Source organism: Theobroma cacao, chromosome 8, assembly GCF_053813885.1.
Source record: "Theobroma cacao isolate CCN51 chromosome 8, ASM5381388v1, whole genome shotgun sequence".
NCBI classification, from domain to species: Eukaryota; Viridiplantae; Streptophyta; class Magnoliopsida; order Malvales; family Malvaceae; genus Theobroma; species Theobroma cacao.
Window position 1 is genome coordinate 464,262 of NC_142646.1, and position 20,548 is coordinate 484,809.

General features: G+C 37.5%; 3 protein-coding genes across 5 annotated transcripts; all 3 read right to left on the minus strand.

The window, feature by feature from the left end:
• Positions 1 to 26: 26 nt before the first annotated feature.
• Positions 27 to 8,535, minus strand: PAH2 (phosphatidic acid phosphohydrolase 2). 3 transcript variants are annotated; one of them, XM_018126071.2, is made up of 13 exons: positions 8,340 to 8,533; positions 6,451 to 7,930; positions 5,408 to 6,218; positions 4,453 to 5,033; positions 4,249 to 4,322; positions 3,262 to 3,346; positions 2,912 to 2,998; positions 2,679 to 2,751; positions 1,833 to 1,876; positions 1,262 to 1,390; positions 1,072 to 1,177; positions 584 to 720; positions 27 to 489 (listed from the first exon to the last, which is right to left on the minus strand). In XM_018126071.2, exons 2-11 carry the CDS (start codon positions 7,792 to 7,794, stop codon positions 1,166 to 1,168), a joined length of 3,240 nt encoding a protein of 1,079 aa, XP_017981560.1. In that variant the 5' UTR covers positions 7,795 to 7,930; positions 8,340 to 8,533; the 3' UTR covers positions 27 to 489; positions 584 to 720; positions 1,072 to 1,165. The 3 variants fall into 3 exon arrangements, with proteins under 3 accessions (XP_017981560.1, XP_017981559.1, XP_017981561.1); XM_018126070.2 differs by having other exon boundaries at positions 1,072 to 1,170; positions 8,340 to 8,530; XM_018126072.2 differs by lacking the exons at positions 27 to 489; positions 584 to 720; positions 1,072 to 1,177; positions 1,262 to 1,390; positions 1,833 to 1,876 and adding an exon at positions 1,883 to 2,106 and having other exon boundaries at positions 8,340 to 8,535.
• Positions 8,536 to 11,854: 3,319 nt separating this feature from the next.
• Positions 11,855 to 13,341, minus strand: BKI1 (BRI1 kinase inhibitor 1). Its single transcript, XM_018125744.2, has one exon. The coding sequence runs from the start codon at positions 13,129 to 13,131 to the stop codon at positions 12,175 to 12,177; it is 957 nt and encodes a 318-aa protein (XP_017981233.1). The 5' UTR covers positions 13,132 to 13,341; the 3' UTR covers positions 11,855 to 12,174.
• Positions 13,342 to 15,339: 1,998 nt separating this feature from the next.
• LOC18591227 (Protein phosphatase 2C family protein) lies at positions 15,340 to 20,546 on the minus strand. The gene is made up of 10 exons (XM_018125740.2): positions 20,311 to 20,546; positions 19,581 to 19,875; positions 19,108 to 19,279; positions 18,037 to 18,190; positions 17,891 to 17,954; positions 17,384 to 17,491; positions 16,784 to 16,909; positions 16,409 to 16,644; positions 16,029 to 16,231; positions 15,340 to 15,931 (listed from the first exon to the last, which is right to left on the minus strand). The coding sequence occupies exons 2-10, from the start codon at positions 19,776 to 19,778 to the stop codon at positions 15,906 to 15,908; spliced, it is 1,287 nt and encodes a 428-aa protein (XP_017981229.1). The 5' UTR covers positions 19,779 to 19,875; positions 20,311 to 20,546; the 3' UTR covers positions 15,340 to 15,905.
• Between the last annotated feature and the right edge of the window lie 2 nt (positions 20,547 to 20,548).

A 20,548-nucleotide genomic window follows, 5' to 3' on the forward strand; every position in this document is an offset into this window, starting at 1 on the left:
CTTTCTGATGTATGAACTCAATCTCCTTTGAACTAATGATGAAGATTGATTTTGTATAAGAAATTGAAAGTCTTAATGAATGTTTTACACGTTTTACTGCTTGTGGAATCACATGAATTCACTATACAAAATTACAAATCGAACTACCCTGAAGTCACATACAAACTGAGATGAACTATCCTTTCCTTTCTATGCAAATTTTATACTATAAATTACTTTGGACAACCGTGAATCACCCAGCCCTTCACGTTAAAGAGGCTAATGGAACTTCCCCAAAAGCCATGATCACATATAACCTGTAATTTGCCAGGGCAATCTTGTTGTAAAGAAATTTGAAAAATATACCCACTCTGAAACTTTGATGGCCATAGCTCGTTGGATCTTAAGAAGTGCAGGCAAGAGCTGGAAGGTCTCTGACTCAACTGCTACATGGCTAAGATTGACCGCTCTATGGGGTAAAAGAAACCGCAACTCAATTCTAATCAGGTCCTAGAATGTAAATTGACACAATTCATTTCAGATAACAATCCAGCAGTCCACCCGGAGTTTTTAACAAATAAGGAAAACTGACATCAAAATATACCTGGACAGCTCCAGAATGATCACATACATCATCCATCTATCTCAGTATCAAACGGTCAAGCTATACTCTAGCTGAAAACTTCAAATATCAATCAGAGGTGGTGGCAGTTTCCAGTAATTCCATGAATTAAAATCCTCCTGTAACCAACAGAAGTTATGAAGTGGAGAATGAGACACCCCAAATAAGAACTGAATTAAACTTGAAAATTTAGACATAATGTATTATCAGGAGAAGGTGAAACTTGGCACGATAGATGTCACCTAAGTGAAGGATAGAAATTCTAGAAGAAAGCAGGGAACAAATGGGTTTCTTTCCACTAAAAAAGTATAACAAAAACTCAGCCTAGTTGTCTTTGCAATCAGTTTTTTTCAAACAGAAATATCCACAAGAGGCTCCAGTGATACTAAGTTTGAAGTCATAGTCTACTGCTGTGGAAGCGAACTCCGGTCACTGTAAGTAATAAATGGAAAAGAAAAATGTAACAAAACCTGTTCAGAGGAGGCCATTGGTGGAAACATGCCATGAACAAGAGCATGAAGGGAACTATAAGACTTTGTGTCAACCCGGCGATTTACAGCAACATCACCCTGAAAACTTGAAAGCATTAAACAGGAGTTTGGTGCAGTAACCTCAGAAGCATTTTGGTTGCCTTTCTTTAAGTATGAAAGCCTTGATTACCTTTGGATTAATAATGAAGATTTTCCCTATTGGGATTCCGACCTTAAGATAGCTGATTTCATCAGTGTCTCTATTCCCAAAACCAGCATAGAATGGATTGCAATCAGATGGAAACAATGCCTTGATATCCTACAGGTCAAAAGATATAAAAAGCGTTAAAATGTTCCTAAAGACATAACTATCATCTACCTATCTATATTGGAAAGCTTTTAAATCTCTCGGTGTCATGCACAGTATCTACAAAGCCATAAACAACTTTTGAGCTACAAGTTGTGCTGCATGATATTAAGACAGATTAAAATCTAAAGGTTGATGTGTTTTGAGCTAAAAACTAATTCCATAGTTGTAATAATATATTATAACTCAACAATTAAAATTTTTCAAAAAAAAAAGAAAACTCAACAATTAAAATCTCATTTTGTTGAGAATTGCAATAAAGTCACAACCTATTGGCATATAAATAAAACCTTGAAATGAAAGAAATCATCATAATTAATTTAACAGCACAACACCATATCAGAGAAGTTCAACATATCAGAAGTTAAAAAGTATATCAGAGCAGAGAACTAACCTCTAAGCACCCAATCTTGAATTCATGAGGAGCTCTTCTAATAACTGAGAAATACATAGGATGTTTCAGTCCACATAATGAGGTTTAGAGATATCTTTCGGGGGTGTGGGAGGAAGAGACAGATAAGAAAAGGTGTCTGGAAAACTCTGATATGCTTGGAGGGCTAAAAGTATATGCTCCAAATCAGAACAATAGCATATTAACCATGAATGAGAAGCCCACTTAACTTTAATTTGATTTTCAAAATGATCATGAATAGGAAGCTTTCAATTTCCTACATAAAAGGAACATAATTGGAAACAGAAACAAAATAAAATAGAACAAGACTTCATTTAATTCATTGCAGGTCAACATGAAACAACAACTAAACTTTGATTTTTCAGGTTATAATTGCATGTCTCATGCATCTATTTCCGAAGGTCCAGCTACGGCTCATCTTATTTATTGCAGAAATGTCATAAATCTCCCTAGGGGTTGAACATAGTGGGGATTTACAACCTCAAGATAATACACCATGTCCTCATGGGATGTAATACAACTAGAGTGAATTTAAAAGAAAAAGGGGGTATTTGCCTTATCTTACACACAGTTGGCAATTTATATACTCTTTTGCCATATTTTTTTCATTTAATGCATCATGATCTAAAAGAGCATAACCTTTGTCTTAATTAGACTATGGATTCCATAATTCATGGAACAAAACAATAAAGATAAATAAGATAGAAGCTGGCTAAAATGGTATATGTTGCATAAGAAAAGCAAGCCCAGAACAATAGTCACATATCTCACATATGAAAAGCAACCCCCAAAACTGTTTTATTAAATCCCTGAAATGGTAACAATTACCTTCTCGATATAAGGATGGAAAAAGCCCATCCGGGGAAATAACGATTGGCCCATCTGGTAAAGCCTTACCATCCTACAGATATGAAGATAGGTTTGTTAAACAGTTTCTGCTTTTAACAAGCAACAGTGGTCAGTTCAAAAATCCTTAAGGATAATGACAACATGAACTTTTGAATTTCCTGATTCTCATTTTCCAGTTTGATATAAGAAAACCACCAAACCAGCATGATCACCTGCTTAAGGTTGACTAAAAATTGTCTAGTGAGATATGCCTGGGATATTGCACGTGCACTAAGAAAAAGCAACTGATACCCATTTTCCTGCAACATAGAAGAAGAATTTTGATCCATGCAAAATATTAACAGTGTAATTGATATTCATGCATTACAGTCTATAGAACATCGAGAAACCTTTCACTTTCTAAAATCCCAACAAAGTACAAAAGACAATGATTGTAAATTGCAAGGGCCTTCAATAAGACCGTGCATTGTTCAAAAAAACCAAAGTTTTTTTTTTTTTTTTGGCTTGTGCAGGAAGGAATAAAGTATCATGAGCTGAAAAATTAAGATGAAAAGTAACCTACCTTAATAGCTGAAAATAAATGTGCAACACCTGTTTGAGACCAATCTATCCCAACCAAAGGCATAAACTGACCTAGAACATCTGATCTGTAACAACAATGTAAAATTAGGGAACCCAAAAATGACCAAAAGAAACCTTGGTCTGCAGCAATTAAGAACTTGGGAAAGAACCAAATTATAAAGAAACCTACTGTAACAATTTCAACGAGCAATTCAAGGTTATGTAATGCTAGTGGTCTCCAATACCTTGTGAACGAAGAGTAGAACTATGAAAAACAAGCTGAATTCATTTTGAGAAAAGACATCATGAATTTTGAGCCCAAGATTAAGATTTTAAGACAAAACAAAACATTATGCAGGTTAACCAAAAGTTAATGCTAAAGCTACAACAGAGAACTATAGAAAAAAAAGCCAGCAGCCATAAAGCTCAAACTCCTAGCAAGTACATTTGAAATGACTGAAATGCCAGAAGTATGGACAGCCTGAAAGCTAAACGTAGCCACTTTCTTGGGCTATCAAATCAGCTAGCATTCTGCAAAAGATTTCACCCATGCACCTGTTATATCTAATAACCAAATTATCATGTCATTGTTCTCTGTTTCACCCTGTCCAACAGACTATGGTGCCTATCTATGTTTTCTTCTTTCTATTGCATGCATGTGTTTCTTATGCGATTAACCCAAAACTCAGCCCATTGATGGGATGAATCAACTTGGATGGAGATTCCCCACATAAATCAACTGTGACCAAGATTTACTACCTAGGCTAAGCAACACCTCACACAGGCCAATAAATTTGATTGCCAATTTAATGTTACACCCATTACAATACAAAGCACGTGTTCAATTATCATTTGCTTAGCGACATGCAGTTGTTATCTAAATCTGACATTTAATTTCAAGAAAGAGAACTTTGTAATTGTCCAATACTCAATGTAAAACATTACTATAACATTGTTCTGCATTAGCAAATCTTGTAAATGTGCTTACTTTGTAATTGTTCCATCAACATCTGAGATTACTATACGAGTGCTCCATTTCCACAAATAGATTCTGGCATCAACCTGTTTAGTACATGACTTGTAGTGAGCACATCAAGACTACAAGTTCTAAAACAGAAAAGATCTTAACAAAAAACTAATAAAGAATTCAGAAAGAGAATGTAGCTTCAAGTAAGAAAGAAATAAAAAGGACCTGCTGCTTCCCCAGCATAGCGGTGGAAAATGTGAAGGTTATATGATTCATCCCATCCTTTAGATTCAATGCTGCCAGCTGTTCAGAGGTTGGAGTTATTGCCCTGATCATCTTCTTCACTTGCCTGGCTTTAAGCAAATTTTTATCATCATCACTGACAACGGTACCATCTGCAGCATTCTCAGCGTCCAAACCTCTGATATCAACTGGAGCCGGTTGCACAGCCTTCCTAGATCTGGTTCTTTTCAAAGAAAAAGGCCAAAGCCTCCAACTTCCACTATGGGAGACTATGGCTTTTGAAGGATCCACTTCAACAGATTTCTCCACTCTGTCAACAGGTATCATGCCTTGCAGTTCAAATATTTCTTCACTTCCAAATGCAACCATCCCCAAAAGAATAGGGGCTGCTGCATCCCATGGAAAGTAACGGCCACCAATTCGGACTACAAGCCTATCATTCTTCACAGCAGTAGGACCTAAAGAGCCAAATTTCTTGCTATCCAATTTTTCAGCATCAAACGCTTGAGAGGCAGCTTCAGCCCCCATCCCTTCATATAATAAGTGTTTGCAAAGAGATATCTCTGCATAAAGCACAATGCATGTCACTTTCCAGAATTTGCAGCATAAAGAGCAGTTGCAGTGTTGAACACCAAAAACAGACAGAATATATCTTCTACATTTTATTAAAATCATAACAAATAAGTATGTTGTACTTTAGGACAACTTTATTCATAGCACAAAGTTGGTATCCATCACAAAAAAAAAAATAGTTTCTTGAATGATGTTCTACTGTCTTTTTGCAAAATATAAGGGAACTTTAAAAGTAAAATATATTTCAATTCATGGCATGTCCCAAAAGTGAGAAAGCAATGTAATCCCAAGAAGCGTAAGTAATACATGACAACCAAGTTCTCTAATTTATCAAAAATGAAAAATGATAACCAAGTTCTCTTACCGACAGCAGGATTGTAAAGAGTATTTTTCAGCTTCCCTGAAGTCTCACAATCCTCACTACTAGACCTGTCATGTGCTAATGGCTGTTCTTCATCTGCATGTGACCTTATACAGCTTGAATCATCTTTCTTGATCGATGTCCACCTCACGGTTTCAGAATTTGAGTCCAGAGAATGACTTAGAGGACGATGGTTGCTTGCATCAAACTTGGCAACAGGCAACCACATATTAGGTAGTGATTCTACCTGCCAACCATTTTTCTCTCCAGGTAGTCTATGATTTCTGTAAATACTAATAGGGCTAGAGACAATCCTTGACTTTTCTACAGAGTTTTCCAGATCAGTTGATGGATTCTCCTGTTCAAACTTGTTAGAATTTAAATATGACTCATTATTTGCATTAAATAAACCATTTACTTCCTCACTTTCTGTACAAATTGGGTGATGAAGATCTTTATTTACACAATCTGGCTCATGGATTTTGAATTCATCAAGGTCACTGAAAAGGAATTGTTCATCCTCTGAACTCTCCGATGGTGGAACACTTCTCTTTGGGTCACTATCACCACAAAAATTTTGAGACTCATCAACAGACTCCAAAGAAGTTCGGAGAAAATCCTTGGTATTTCTCTCATCTTCAGCTTGATCACCTAAATCACTGACAGTGGAAGTGGTGTGAATACTATGTGGCTTCATTTCTTCCACTGAACCAATTACAGGGTCAACACTGACCATTTGAGAATTGGATTCTGACATTGTTAATGCTCCTTCAGAATCTAACTCCATGTCCTCAGCTTGCTTGAGAACCGTAACCTGATGAAAACCATCCAATAAGTCAGTTCAGCAAGATTTTTGACAATCAAGAGAGTACTAATCAAAGGGAAAGATTAGGCAATATCATTTCGAATGTAGTCCAAAGCAGTTTTCTTGACTTCAAAGGAGTAATGCATTATTAAATAAGTTGCAAAAATATTCATATCCTTCAAATCTTATTTTGTTTAAAATGTCTCTTGCAACTAATATAACATTTTGGATGTGAGTTCACCTCTGGCACTAGCTCAGTCGTTGTAACCAGTGTTTCAGAGTGGATATGTACTTTCCCATTTCCTACATCAGAAAGGCACAGTGTTTCATGAGTTTGTTCACCAGAACCATCCAATGTCACTACTGAGCTCTCTGATGTTTCGCAGTAAAGAAAAGAATGAACTCTGTCTGAAACAGTCTCCTCATTGGAAATGCCACCGCCTGGTAAAACAGCATTCCTTTCATTATCAGCTGGTTCTTCATCGAACTTCTTCTCACTACATGCTTCAATCTTATACTGACTTTGCACATAAGGACCACTGATCCCTGAGACAGCACCTGTCTCATTCTCATTATGATCAGAATTTCCAACACTACACTCATCAATAGTTCCTGATATGCTGGCTATTACTTTGCATTTCTCTTCCATAGAACCTTGATGTAAGGAGGAGGTTTCAACAACTTGTTGCTCCGTGCTTACACAAGACACTTGTACACTAGCTTCCTCAACAGAATAATCTAGGTTCTCAAGGCCAGAATCAGAACAGATGACCTTTTGGCTGTTGCAGAAATCAGTTTCGTCTAGCAATGTCTGGCGATCAATGCTATTTTCCTCCTTATCAAATACAGAAGGGTGAAACTGGTTTTCTTCATCATTAATCTGCATATCCTCTTCAGCACCTTTACTGTCCAATGTATCATTTTTAGAATAAAATCGAGAAGCATTATTATTTGATCTACTAGAGGCGAGATTGGTAGACCACTTCACCTCCAACAGGTCAGCAGCAATCTCAGCACGCTCCAATGAACCTACCTTCATTACACCAGCACCACCTACCCCCTCCTGGTAACTATCCTCCTTTGTCGACCTCTTTCCAAAAACAAGCCCAAATATCCTTGACCTTTGAGAACTAGTCCTAGCCATAATCTTCCCATTGCTCACATCGACTTCACCCACTGAGTTCGACTTATTAGCATCATAGTTGCAACTTTTGGACTTCATTGGCCTCCTATTAACAGAAGACGGTTCATCTGTTTCATCGCCGGAAGAAAAAGGCAATGAGACAGATTCAGACTCCCCTTCTTCAACATCTGCCTCCCTGAGAAAGTATGCTTCCCCTTTATGATCAAGAAACATGTGGAAATTCGCTTCAACGCCATTAACAGTGATGCTAACCACCTTTTCCCTTGTCTTTAAAACCCCTTGAAATTTACCAAACCGAACATACCAAGGCGATGATTTGAAGCTCCCGTCGGGTTGTTCCACTACAATTATATCCACAGCACCACCAAAAGGGTGGAAGGGACCAGAAACTGTATAGACACCGCGGGAGATATAGCTGCCTAGCCTTCCCACAGCGTACATCCTACGGCCTTCAAATTTCTAAGACCACCCAGATCTCAAATACTAGAAAAATCAATCATAATTCAAAATCTTGATACATAGACTTAGACAAGTGGGATTCTGGAAATCTCCATGGAAAAGTCTAGAGTTTTAGCTTCTGCAAACACCCAGATGATAAAATCTCAAATTCCAAAAAATAATCAAAAGACAAGATAAATTTGTGAATTGTTGCATGACCAATGACACAAAAATAAGAAACAAACAAGAAAAGCATTAATCAAACCAAACAAAAGAAAAAACAGCTGAGAAACTCTCTTGTTCTCAGTTGTAAATTCAACGCAAATAAAATAAAGAAAAGAGACGTGACCAATTAAACCAAATAAAAAACCAACCGCTAACAAAAGAAGGGCAGTTGAAAGAATTAAAGCATATTCGTTTTTAAGTATTGGAATGTACCCAGAAACTATTGGCATGTATACATATATAAAACCCAACTTAGAAAAGAAAAAACAAAACTTTATCTCTCTCAAAACCTAACGAAAAAGGAAACGGAAAATGAAACAGACCTGGGAAAAGAGAAAGGCTTTAAGCTAGAGAGAGAGAGAGAGAGAGAGAGGGAAGAGAAACAGCCAAGTGAGATCAACAGTTTCGTGATCTCAACAGAGAGAGAGAAAGAGAGATCGTCTTTAGTGTTTACTTCGGAAATGTCGAGAGAGGGAGGGGAGATAAAAAAGAGATGACATGTCAGCAGCAGATGTGAGTTAGGTGCAAGTGTCTTACAGTATGTTTCTTTTCTTTTATTTGTGGGACCAAAAAAACACAACAGACCAAACATATAACAAGGCATAGGATCATGGGCAGAGGTTGGTTTTGGCAGTTTAGACCAAACCCCATACAAGCTATCGTTTTACAAACATGGTTAACTACGAATCAAAACAGAGTAGGATGTGCTGTATCTAACTTGGTTCAATGGTTGTTGGCGCCTTCGATTCTCTTTCAATTAATCAGGATAAATTTGTCTGTTCCTGTTGTACCTTTGGTATTAATGAAAAAATGGACATTGCTAATGTCCTAACACATTAGGTGAAGTTGTCGTGTATCTTTGGTCTTGGAGCATTAAAAGAGTTTGAAGTTATGGCTGGATGGATTCATGCTTCTTGCAATTAGCCTAAATAGGATGGGTTGGTTCATGTGCAGAACAATAAAGGGAAAAAACATGCACCCATGGAAGTAGATTAAAAGAACCTAGACCAAGTCTAACGCATGATCCAAGCCCATTTGTACTCTAATGTTATCATTTTGCAATAGAGTAACTTCATCGAGAGTCAGCCTAGTGATTAAGCCATTTCCCAAACAATTTTCTTCCGAAATTCCCTAGGTTGGGGTATTGAAACTTATGCATTAAGAGCAAACTGAAAAGTCTAATTATGAAACTACATGAAATGATGATGATAATCATTAGGATACCATGGATCAAAAGCTTTTCAATGATTGGTGGGACACTAGACAACGCAGAAACCTGATCAAAAAATTGCTGGCAAAACTAAGTAAATGTGAGAGTTCTTTTCCTTTTATAATAGGCTTATTTTGACTCGGTCCACTTGCTAGTATTAATGCTGGATAAGGTTGTTTAAGATCTGATTGAGCGGCTATTAAAAATGTTTGGGACTTTGGCAGCTAAGCTGCAAGTGTGAAAGCAAGGTATTTATGCATGAAACGCTGTTAGATGGAATTGTCTTATTCCATCAACGTGGCAGAGAATTTTTGTTAACTGTTGGTACGTAAGAGTAGACAAGTTGTTGCTTCCGGTTAGGTTAATTGCTAGTGCATGTGCAAATGACTTTCAGTTGATCACTTGTTCATAATGATTCTGGATTGATGGTCATGGTAGGAGTATTAAAGAAGAAGAAGGAGAAGAAGAGGGCTTGTAGATATATGGGCTATAGCCCAACCTAGTTCATAGGCAGTTGGGTCCCTTAAGCTTCTCAACAGCATTATAATTGAAACAAAAGCCCAACAAACATTTAGCTGTGAGCCTAGGTAGATAGCTTGAACGACAGAAAAGCTGGAGAAAATGTATGGAACTTTCACCAGTAGGTGATATAGTATATCCATTGGCCTCTAAATTCCAAGACAGAGTAAATCAAGATAGCATATCTAATCAGATGATGTCTTTGCCTACAGATGGTAAGTAGTCTAGGCCCTAACTTTCGTGCCAACATTGTCAACCACAGATGGAGCTTTGGATTGTTGTGGCTTTTTGGGATATCTTGTGCTTCAATTGATCAGTTTTCAAATCTGTGGTTGACAGCTAGTTGTTATTATCCTGATGTGTAGGCCTTGCAATTATACTAGATGTTTAATCAAATGGTGAAATGCATCCTACCCCTTTTTTTTTTATTTTTTGAAACTTTATACCAACTGCTGTGTTAGAAAGTTCTCTTTTCTTCCAATGTATTTATCTCTTTCTGAGAACTTCCAAGGGAAGCACAAACACACAATGACAAAATCTGTTGTCACCCTTTAGAAAGATCAGAATACAAGAAGAAAGGAAAGGAAAAAGAGGTGTTAGAGAAGCAGGAGAAAATTAATAAATAAACAAATGAGAAAGAATTCATTGGTTAAAGAACCGAAATCTTCCATGAAATTTTCTCTGACACTTGTTTGTAAAGATTTTTGAAGATGCAGATTTTTACTGATGGTCCAATGAAATGGACAAGTCGTATGATCACAGCGATCTCAATGTCTCTTTCCGTTCCCTTAGAATTGATGGGAAATTTTACCTCACACAATCAGGTGCACTCCTTTGCTCTTATTTGTTTCATGTTCATTGTATTCTGTATCTTCTTCTGTTCACAAAAAAAAAAAAACATGCTATTGTCTCAAGTTAAAGCTTTCCAATACAATGTTATAGTAACTTACTTCTGGACCATTAACATGAAATAACCAAGGAAATTTCTGATTTTGTTCTATTTCTGCAACTTCTTCTCTTGCCTGTTGTGCGTTCAGGAAAAGAAGCTACATTGCTTTGGCCGTGGCACATCATGGCATTTAGAATCCCAATCATCAGAGTCTTCTTGAGCCCCGCAGCCATTACCTTTTTGTGGGGCTTTTTCTCTCGCTGTTAGAGAAGGAGGGAAATACCCAGGTGGTCAATTCTATGATTTCAGATAATCATCCTGAATCTAAGCCTCAGCCATAAAATATAGTTAACTAATTTCAGCAATGCATGCATGCGTGTAAACTCATGCACACATGCTCCAAAAAGAGTATCTTCTCCTCCCTGGAAGATCTTCTGCTGTTTAGCTCCCTCTTTTCTGCTTTTATAGACTGTGGGTAGCTTAGGCGTGATAGTAAGTAAACAACAAGGAAAGCACTTTGCATATGTATCAGTGCGGTTTTATCACCTGGTGGGATAGATACAATTATATAAAGATGCCCCGGGAAAAGAAGAAAAGGGCACACTCAGTCAATTGCAGCCATCATTACAATCTATCATCGTCCTCATCATTATCATGGTTTTTAATTTGTAAATCCGTAGCACTCAAAAATGAATCAATGTCTTTTGATATTAAGCTTCCAACATTGCTGATAGCATGAGCAATGTGTTGTACTTCGTACTTTCTTGTGGAATGCCGAAAGATGTCAAGTCATGAGTCCCACAGCTCTCATGAAACCCCCATTGATACCACTTATTTTTATGGCACCTACGACCAGAAATGGGTCTTGTTGCCTTTTGATTTGCCTTTTTTTTGTAGGGACTGAGGATTTAAAAGTCACTGTGCTCTTTTTAGCTTTACTCTTCCCCTACTTGCAGATACTCAACCTTTTTTCCTGTGGGCTCTTGTCAACACTGTTTGATTCATTGGAAAACGCTAAAGAAAGAAAATTTTTCAAGGATTATGATCCAATGATATAAATGGTAAGTTTGGTGATGATGTGTTCACCTTTTTACTGAAAAACAATTGTGACCCTTCATTAGAAACAAGCATAGGTTAACAATAAAATAATCATAAAAGTTATTGATATATAATGCTCTATTATTAGTAACATGTAACATACTGGAAATGAACAACTGCCATTACTAGTAATATAATGCAACAAATGAATCATGTGAACAGATTGTTGAATCCTCAAATCTTTGACATTCAAATTGTTAACACTTCCTTGGCACCAAACCATGGCAAACTCTGCAACGCAAGGGCAAGAAAGGAGAGCACCGGATATTAAACAAATCTTCATTTTTCTTTCCCATGGCTAATTTCATATTCCTTTATATGTACCATTTTTATACACAGGAAAACATATATATAACTATGTAGTAAAAAAGGAAAAGAAGATCAAAAAGTAATTTAGCTTATGGAAATTGAATAAATATGGGTGGAAAAATGAAAACCAAGCCTAGCATTTGAGTTTGTCTTCTCCAATGGAATTCTTGCAATGAGCAATTGCAGCTTGAATTGCAGCCTGCAACTCTTCCATGGTGCTGTCACTAGTAGAAGAAGGAAAACCTGTGGTTGCAACAAGGAGGCCACTATTTGTAGGAGATGTCCTCATTGAAGCAGGCGCTGAATATTCTCCTCTCCTTCCTCTCAACTCTTGCTTGTTTCTCAAACTCAAGTTACCTGAAAATGAATAAGCTTGCCGACGGAGATGGAGATTGTCTCTCCTCCCTCTGAAGAACAATAAAGGCCGAACCATCCTCACGTACCTCTTTAATACATGGCTTACGTCGAATCTCATCTTTTTCTTATTGTGCTTCTCTTTTTCTTGTGTTTCTCTAACGTCACGCCCTTTCTGCCATCTTGTTAAACTGAATATAGAGAAAGACTTGGACTTGCTTCTTCCTTCTCCTTCAATGTCGTTGCTTTGATGACGGTTACTAACTTTATCATGGTTCTTGCTCCTGTTGATGTTGGTTCTGATATTGCTGTCGCTTTTGCTACGATTGCTGCTGCTTTTATCAGGTTTTTGGTCATCTAATAACTCTCTTACGGGAAGGGTGAAGCTGTCCAACGAATTTGTAGAGGAACGCGGAGACACTGGAAGGTGAGAAAGGAGGTGGAGAGGGAGCAAGTGACCATGAAAGAAAATGTCATCTGCTGGAGACAAATCAATTGCAATTGAAGGTGGGGTTTTGGTTTTATCAGGGACTGTATTGGAGGAAGAGTGGAGAGAGATTGTGAAGGAGAATTCATGAGAAGGAGAGGAAGATGCTGAAGGAGGTGAAGCAGGGGATGCTGATGGTTGTTGCTGCTTATCTGCTGAGCCTTCTTTTGTTTCCTGTTTAAACTTGCCTTCTTCATGCTTCCTGTCTACAACTTTCTCCCTGGTCTTTTGCTGCTGATAGGTATCCATGATTGTAATTAGGCTACCCCAAAACACTAACAAGATCTGATTCAGTATCTGAAATTCTCTTCCTTCTTCTTCTTCTTCTTTTTCTTTTCCTTTCCCTTGGTTTGGTTTGTTTATGGATTACCAAAACTTTTTGAGAGAGAGAGTGGGGGGGATAAGGAGATTAGGAGTCAGTGGGGAGAGAGAGAGAGAGAGAGAGAGACTGTTGTCAAACTGCAGTTGGGCTTAATGTGTCTTTTGTTTAAAATGCGACATAAATTTGCTTACTTTTTTGCATTATTCTACAATAGAGAGAGAGGATGTGGTGGCCATCGGCTCTGTAGAGATGAGATGATATATTTAGCAGTATGTGTCAAAAGGGTTGGTGGGTCCTTGTCAAATCCAACAGCATCTGAACTGTTGATCAAAAGGAAATTTAGATCACAAACATCCAAATTTGCCCACAACAGGCAGATGGAATGGCAAAGCAAAAGAAAACTCTTTTATTCTTGGGTATGTGTCTCTGTATGTGAGTTGTTCTGCCGATGACAAGGCCGAGGGCCAACAACAAAAAAAAGTTAAAAGCATATTCACGTACACCCAGAAATATGTGCATCCACTTCAAGAGGAATCTTAGAAAGTTGGGATTGGAATATATAACACAGAACAAAGCCCATTTATCCTCTCATTGTTACCACTAGCAGGAATAACCTACCGCCTCTTTTAGCACGCAGGCTAGCATGGGAAAGTTTCTTTTACTTTGCATATTGTGTGAAACGAGGATTCAGACATGCTCTCACCTTGACAAGGATATGATGTCATTCCTAGTCTTTAATGTTTAAAGTCCGAGTCTACTTCACCTAATTTGAATTTCACATTCTGCTTTTCCTCTTTTCTTAATCATATGCATTTATACAAATTTTCTCTGTGAATGGACCCGATTTGACACACCGCTTTCAATATGTTAAGCTGATTTTTGATCTAAGAAATGAGATGAGATGGGACTGGCGTCATAATCCTGCCATCAATGGAAGCATTTCCTGCAGTTGAGAGTTGAATTCTGAAGGCAGTGTGGTTCCTAGGCTCCGTGTAAATGCAAATGAGTTTCATTGTTGGGGTGGCGATGACGACCCCACCCAGCGTGGGTGCAAAGGGTTTTGTTCATCGGTCAATTTAAAGAATATAGACTTGGGATGAAGGTCTACATGTTTTGATCTTTGTGACTAGACGTTTGAAGCGTGGGATTAAGATCGGAGGGTGTTGAATGCGGCGTAATCAGAAAGCTAGAGGAATGAAGGATGGAAGCAAAAAATGTTTTCACAGTTAGGTGAGATGGTAGACCCGCACACACGTGTACAAAGTGGTCCTTTCCAGCATAGACTGCCCATGGAGGAATTTTGTGCATCTAGTTAAGGTCAACATCTCAATCATGGAGGCATTATTTTGGTGCACTGACTCATCTTCGCCACTCAAAATCTTATTCTATTTCTCTCTAAAGATAAGAAGGAGAGCGGAGGGGTGGGGTGAGAAGAAAACAGGGCATAAAACAAAGATTTCACCTTCAGAACCCGTATAACATCCTTCCTGTGGGGAAGCTTTCCCTTTTTCTGCTTTTGCCGCTGGCCACTCAAATCTCTCATTTACTTTCTCCTCCAAAGACAGAACCAGTCAACTAGGAGAAAAGCCAACATTTTCCCCTCTCTCCATGCCTATGGATTTTAGCTGGAGGCAAAACTTTTTATTATTATTCTCAAACTCCTTATTGTTTCTCTTTGAATTTTGTTTATTTATTTGCTTTCTAAACTCAGAATGTGAATGATGAGGAAAGAAGTTGGGACACTTTCCTTCTTAAAGATGAACTTGAATGGTACAGAGAGGGCGTGGATAGCGAGTTCACATGTATCTTGACTGGAGTCAACATCCACCAGCCAAGCCGTGTCGACTCGTCCCCACAACAAAGCTGGTCCTAACTGTGATACATGAATACACCCGTGCTCAAGATCTCAACCCTCAGACATGGCAAGATCCAGATAATGGGAACCATAAAATATCAAAAACATATATACACATAATCTCATCATGTCTGTATGGCCTAAAGATTAACCAACTACAGCTATGAATATAGAATCACAAAGTTCTTGAGCAATAAGGTTCTAGTTAAGAAATAATAAAGGAATTGCAAATTTTTCTATTCAAAGGATTCCCTTCCGACTTGTCAAAGGAAGGAACAAATTTCAATGAACAATGATACAGGAACAAATTTCATTCAGCAAGCTGATCACGCAAGTGTTTTTTCTTCCTAGTTTCTGACAAATGTATATTAGAGTACTCATCAAACTCCCTATATATTATAACATTACACCTAAGTCCACTATCATTTAGTGTTAGCTCTATGAATTGGAGCGACTGGTATACAAAGGGATGAACACAGATGGAAAAATGAATTACCTCTGAGGCATGCCACTTATGCACTGGCGACTATGAAACCCTTCCGCCTATCTTTCTCCTTTTTTTCATCTTTTCTTTTTCCATTTTCAGTTGAGGCAAACATAAGTCTTCTCTCACTCCTGAAGCCAGAAAACAGAAACCTAAACACACATTTCAACTCCGATCTTCTGACTTGGATTATAGATCCAAATGGATCCTCAGTTGCAAATGGACCAGAATGCTCAATGCCCCCCAATAAGGAATTGAAGGAAGTTACAATAGTGGGAATGCGCACCATCTTCCCCATATATGACCACCTCCAAAACAATTGTTAGTACCCACAAAACGCAACGGTAATTGGAGAGGTATATCTAGTCACTTTCACTACTATGTCTATCTGAAAAACAGGAAAAACACGAAAAAGTAAAGAGACTTTTAGTAACATAAATTAGCAAAGCAGAAAGAGAGAGGTAGCGAAGGAGTTTTGTCATTACCTCCTGTTGGTCTTTTCCCTTCCATGGCTTCTTTCTTCTCCTGGCAACTAGAGCAAAGGAAAGGACCATCCCACGGACGCAACTTTACTGCATTAGATGAACCAGCATGAATTGAAATACCTTCTCCAGGTTTCATCTCTAATTGACAGACTGCACACATGAACAGCTTAAACATGTTGCACAGCGGGTATTTTGTGTCCAACCTGCGTCCAACAAAGTGTTCCTCATGAGATAAAACTACATACTACTGTGTTCTGTCCTCATTCACAGCAAGCTATGCCCCACATAATGGCTAGAAATTAAAGATATGTGGGTCAAATGATAACAATCAAAATAAAAATTTCATATTTCAACAAATGAGGATCCTCATAAGCACAAACCTTTCTGAAAGCATAGCAGATCCCTCCTCAAATAATTCCTCCACCACATCTGGCTCCATGTATTCTTTATCAACTTGAGAAGATGATTCAGAAGGCTTCTTGCGAAACATGGCCTTGAACATTCCTTTTCCTGGCCTCTTTGGTGGTGGCAAAGGAACAGCTGGCTTCTCTTGTGGTAAGATATCAACAACAATGCAGGTTGTATCATCTCGAAGACCCTTTGCCTGTAAAGCTTCCTGTTCATTGGAGACTAAGGAGTCAAGAGACATGAAAAAAGGCAATTGATACTAAAAAATAGCAAAGCCAGAAGGGCATATTCTCCCAGCAGCAATACTTGCAGAGTATATTATAAACAAAAGTAATTCAGGAGTGTACTTTCACAATTTGTGCAGCTGCAGCATCTGCTGGCATTCCGCGACAACAATCAAGAGCTACTTCAGCAGATAAAGCATCCCAAACACCATCACTTGAGATAATGACCCTACCACCAGCTGTAGATAACTGCAAAAGATAAAGCAGTAGGAAAATTATAACTTTAACAACAAGAACAAATTAACAATCAATAGAAAAAGTTTTCTAGTTTCAGAAAAAAAAAACTAGCATGGTCAAACAGTTGCCAACCTTTTCAAAGAAAACTGATTTAGTAACAAATTTAAGAGAGAAAAACTCAAATGCAAAAGAATTAAATGTGTGAGCATAGGACACATGAAAAAATGACATAATGGCTCTACTATGTCCTTCAACTATCCAAAAATCAGAAAGGATATTTGGTCCCAAGTTCAAGTAAGTCCATTACAGCCAAGTTCATACCCAATTTCTTAACACAATTGCAAAAGGAGAAAACATATAAACAAGGTACTCTGAAAGAAAATGCATGAAAAACAATATTCAAGAGCACAAGTTAAATCAAGAAATCAAGACAGGCCAACTGACAGATATCAAATACGGTGAGCAGGTAGATTATGAAAGACAAACCTTTACTTGCTTTACATATGGAACAGGAACAATGTACTCCCCAACATCCATATCTCCAATGGATCGTGAGAGACACAAGCCTCCAGGCCAACATCTCAAAGGACCAATCTACAAAATATATTTACCATTAGATCGCCAGCTTTGATCACACAATTAATCAGATACAGTTTCACCTTGACTGCAGATGCTAAAATTCTCTATGGAGAACCAATTCACCATCATTTTTAGGAAGATCAGTATTATGTTTACCAAATCTGTATATGAACAAAATAGATACAGAAAGAAGTTGTTGCTAACTATACTTGTTACAGCTATAATTGTAAGTTTTAAAAAAGGGTCCTCTAATTTCACATCAATTAAGTTTTAATGTCTTTTCTATACACTTGTCCTAGAGCCATGTAATGTCTGAAACTAGTTTCTATTGTGTTTTCCAAGTATTGTGGTTGAACATCCATTCACAGGAATATATCTCTTAAGGGTGTTAAGTTTCACTGAAAGAGGAGATACCTCTGCACCACCACCAGTATTTAGCCGACCAACCTCCCCCCCACTTGCAGTGATTCGATCCCTCCTAATAAGATGAAAAGAGAAAGTAAGACCTCAATAATAGGAAAAATTTTTAAAATATAGCAAACACTTTATCAATAACTTACTCCTCTTCATTGCATTCAAGCCTATGATCAGCTGACAAGTAATATATTCCACCTTCCGCTGATTCAAGTATACAACGGGAATCACCAACAGATGCGACTGTTATAACCCATCCCTCTATTATCACAAAGGTTACAGTTGTTCCTGATGTTTGTGCTGGAAAGAAAACCATAACATTTATGTCAAAGACAAAACATTTGAGAGGAAATTCAAGAAAAAATGATTACCTAAACTTAAAAATTAAAAGAAAGAAGTATCCACTTAGAAAAATGTTTTCGCTTCTTTATCCCACCCCATGCGTGGAAGAAATTACTGCTTATGTACATGAACTTATATGCCAAAGTTATGCCCACCAAAAATGAGCAGGAAAAATAGTGTATCTGTTGGTTTAGGTGGTAAATTATCAAGCTGGATGCTGATTGGTGGTGCCAACTTGACTATATCCACACCACTTTCAAGTTGACATCTCAAGCACTATTAGTTAACTACTAAGAAAATAGTCATAAACTATAGATCTTCCATAAATAAGATCATATGTATATTGGACAAGCTGGTCTATAAATAAACGTATACTAATCAGCCATACAAGATGAAATACCACGGCTCCAACATAGCATCCATAACCAAAAACCTATCCCCCTTACCACCTGAGTAACTACACATGATGCTAATCAACTATCACAAAACAATATCCAACAACTTCCAAATGCAATACTTTCTACAAATAAGCATGTTTCTCCATGGAGGTTCTTAATAATAAATCACTAAAACTCCATATCCTACATGGGCTGCAGAGAAAGCAAAATGCACCAATAAAAGGATAGGAGAATATAAAACAGTTAGTTGAACGAAAAAGGAATCAGTCTACATGGATATAAGCATATGTGATACCTTAGATGAGTGCATAAAAGAGATGCAATTTGCACAAATAGTAACATCCACTCCAAAAGTAAGCGCACAGTTCTAACAAAATTAAAATTTATATATGGACAAATAGTCCTTTTTTGTCCAAAGGTTATCCTAGATATATGCTATACACAGATATGTTAACAAAAAAACAAAAAAACTCATACCTCTCTCTTGAAAATCTTTATCTGTTTTAACAAAACCTGCAACCAGAGCCCTTGGCAGTGCAGCAACCCATTCATCTCTATTAAGATCAGTAGGAATAGCATTTAGGACATTATTGAGGAGATTCTCCTTAGTGTAAATAGCAGCAGCAGACCCATTGTGTCCATCAAAGAGCTGCAATAAAATAAAAAGGGTTTAGCAAGACAAACCTATCAAAGAAAGAAACAATAAAGAACATCAAGGATGCACCCCTTCAAAAAATTATCTTTCCAAAGATTTCCAAAAGCAAATAGAAAATTACAAGTATACTAGCTTGAAACTGTGAAAGCTAACAAATTGTAACTACACCAGTATACCTAACAGATAAAGAGGCTCAAAATCCTTATATTCTAGTAATGCAAATTAAAGATTTATGGTGAATCAGCACGAGTATATAGCATGTGATTAGCACAGTATGAGAGAGAAAAATTTATACCCCGAAAACTGAGAATGTGGTGACACCATCTCCAATTGCTCTTTGGCATTCAGTTTTAAGCAATGTAAAGTCTTCGCCTTTCTTGCTCTGGCTCGCTTGTCCATGTACAATCTCCGGCTTTTCGATCTTTTCATTTGCCAATTCTCGTTTCAGTAAAACCGACAACGGCACCGTTTGATGTTCGCCTCTCAAGGACATTGTTAAGAATTTTCCAAATCCGAACACGCTACCAGTAGCTAAAAATCCTCCTCCTAAATCAACACCTCTAACTCTCCATGAATTACACTAAACAATCCTGAAAGATACACAATGCAGATTTCAATGATCAAATCTCATCGCAAAAAAAAAAAAAAAACAAAACAAAGTATTGAATAGATCATGATCATCTTTTCTTTTATACATATTCAACAGATTAGACGGCAATGGCAATGGCAACGGCAAAATCATCGAGATCCTTGATAAATAAGAAACAATTAGAGAATCTAATTCATATAAATTTTGAACGATCAGATTTTACATCAAAATCCAAAAAACTAAAAAGAAATGAATCTGAGTCAATGTAGTCAAGAACACATTAGAAATATTCCTACAAATCTGTTCATCATAACAAAAAAAAGGAATCCGATGCGGGAAGAGAAATGCAAATGAGAAGAGCAAAACATATATATATATATATATATACATACATACATACACACACACACACATCCAAAGAGAAAGAGAAAATTACAGTGTGAAGAAAGAGAAAGGGAAGGAGGAGGAAGAGAAATCGGTCGATAGCAAGCGGATGGAGATTACGCGCGAAGAAAATGAGACTACGAAGCGATGAATTGGATTCGTCGCTGTGATCGAGAAACGCGGATCCCTGCGTCCTGCAAAAATTCCATTCTATTTGTTGATTGAAGCGCTTTTGAGAAGAGAGAGAAAAGAAAAACCACACTGCTTTTACAATGCGGAATTGAAGCAGC

Bases quoted from the DNA above. Each gene is read 5' to 3' on its own strand.
- PAH2 (XM_018126070.2), bottom strand. From the start codon at position 7,794: ATGTACGCTGTGGGAAGGCTAGGCAGCTATATCTCCCGCGGTGTCTAT. The intron at 3,347-4,248 runs GTAAGCACATTT...TTGTTGTTACAG, and splicing joins GTTGATGGAACAATTACAAA to ATCAGATGTTCTAGGTCAGT. The intron at 2,999-3,261 runs GTAGGTTACTTT...TCTATGTTGCAG, and splicing joins ATTTATTTTCAGCTATTAAG to GAAAATGGGTATCAGTTGCT.
- BKI1 (XM_018125744.2), bottom strand. From the start codon at position 13,131: ATGGATACCTATCAGCAGCAAAAGACCAGGGAGAAAGTTGTAGACAGG.
- LOC18591227 (XM_018125740.2), bottom strand. From the start codon at position 19,778: ATGTCCTTGAGAGGCGAACATCAAACGGTGCCGTTGTCGGTTTTACTG. The intron at 19,280-19,580 runs GTATAAATTTTT...ATTTTATTGCAG, and splicing joins CCACATTCTCAGTTTTCGGG to CTCTTTGATGGACACAATGG. The intron at 15,932-16,028 runs GTAATGACAAAA...CCTGTTTTTCAG, and splicing joins AGGGAAAAGACCAACAGGAG to ATAGACATAGTAGTGAAAGT.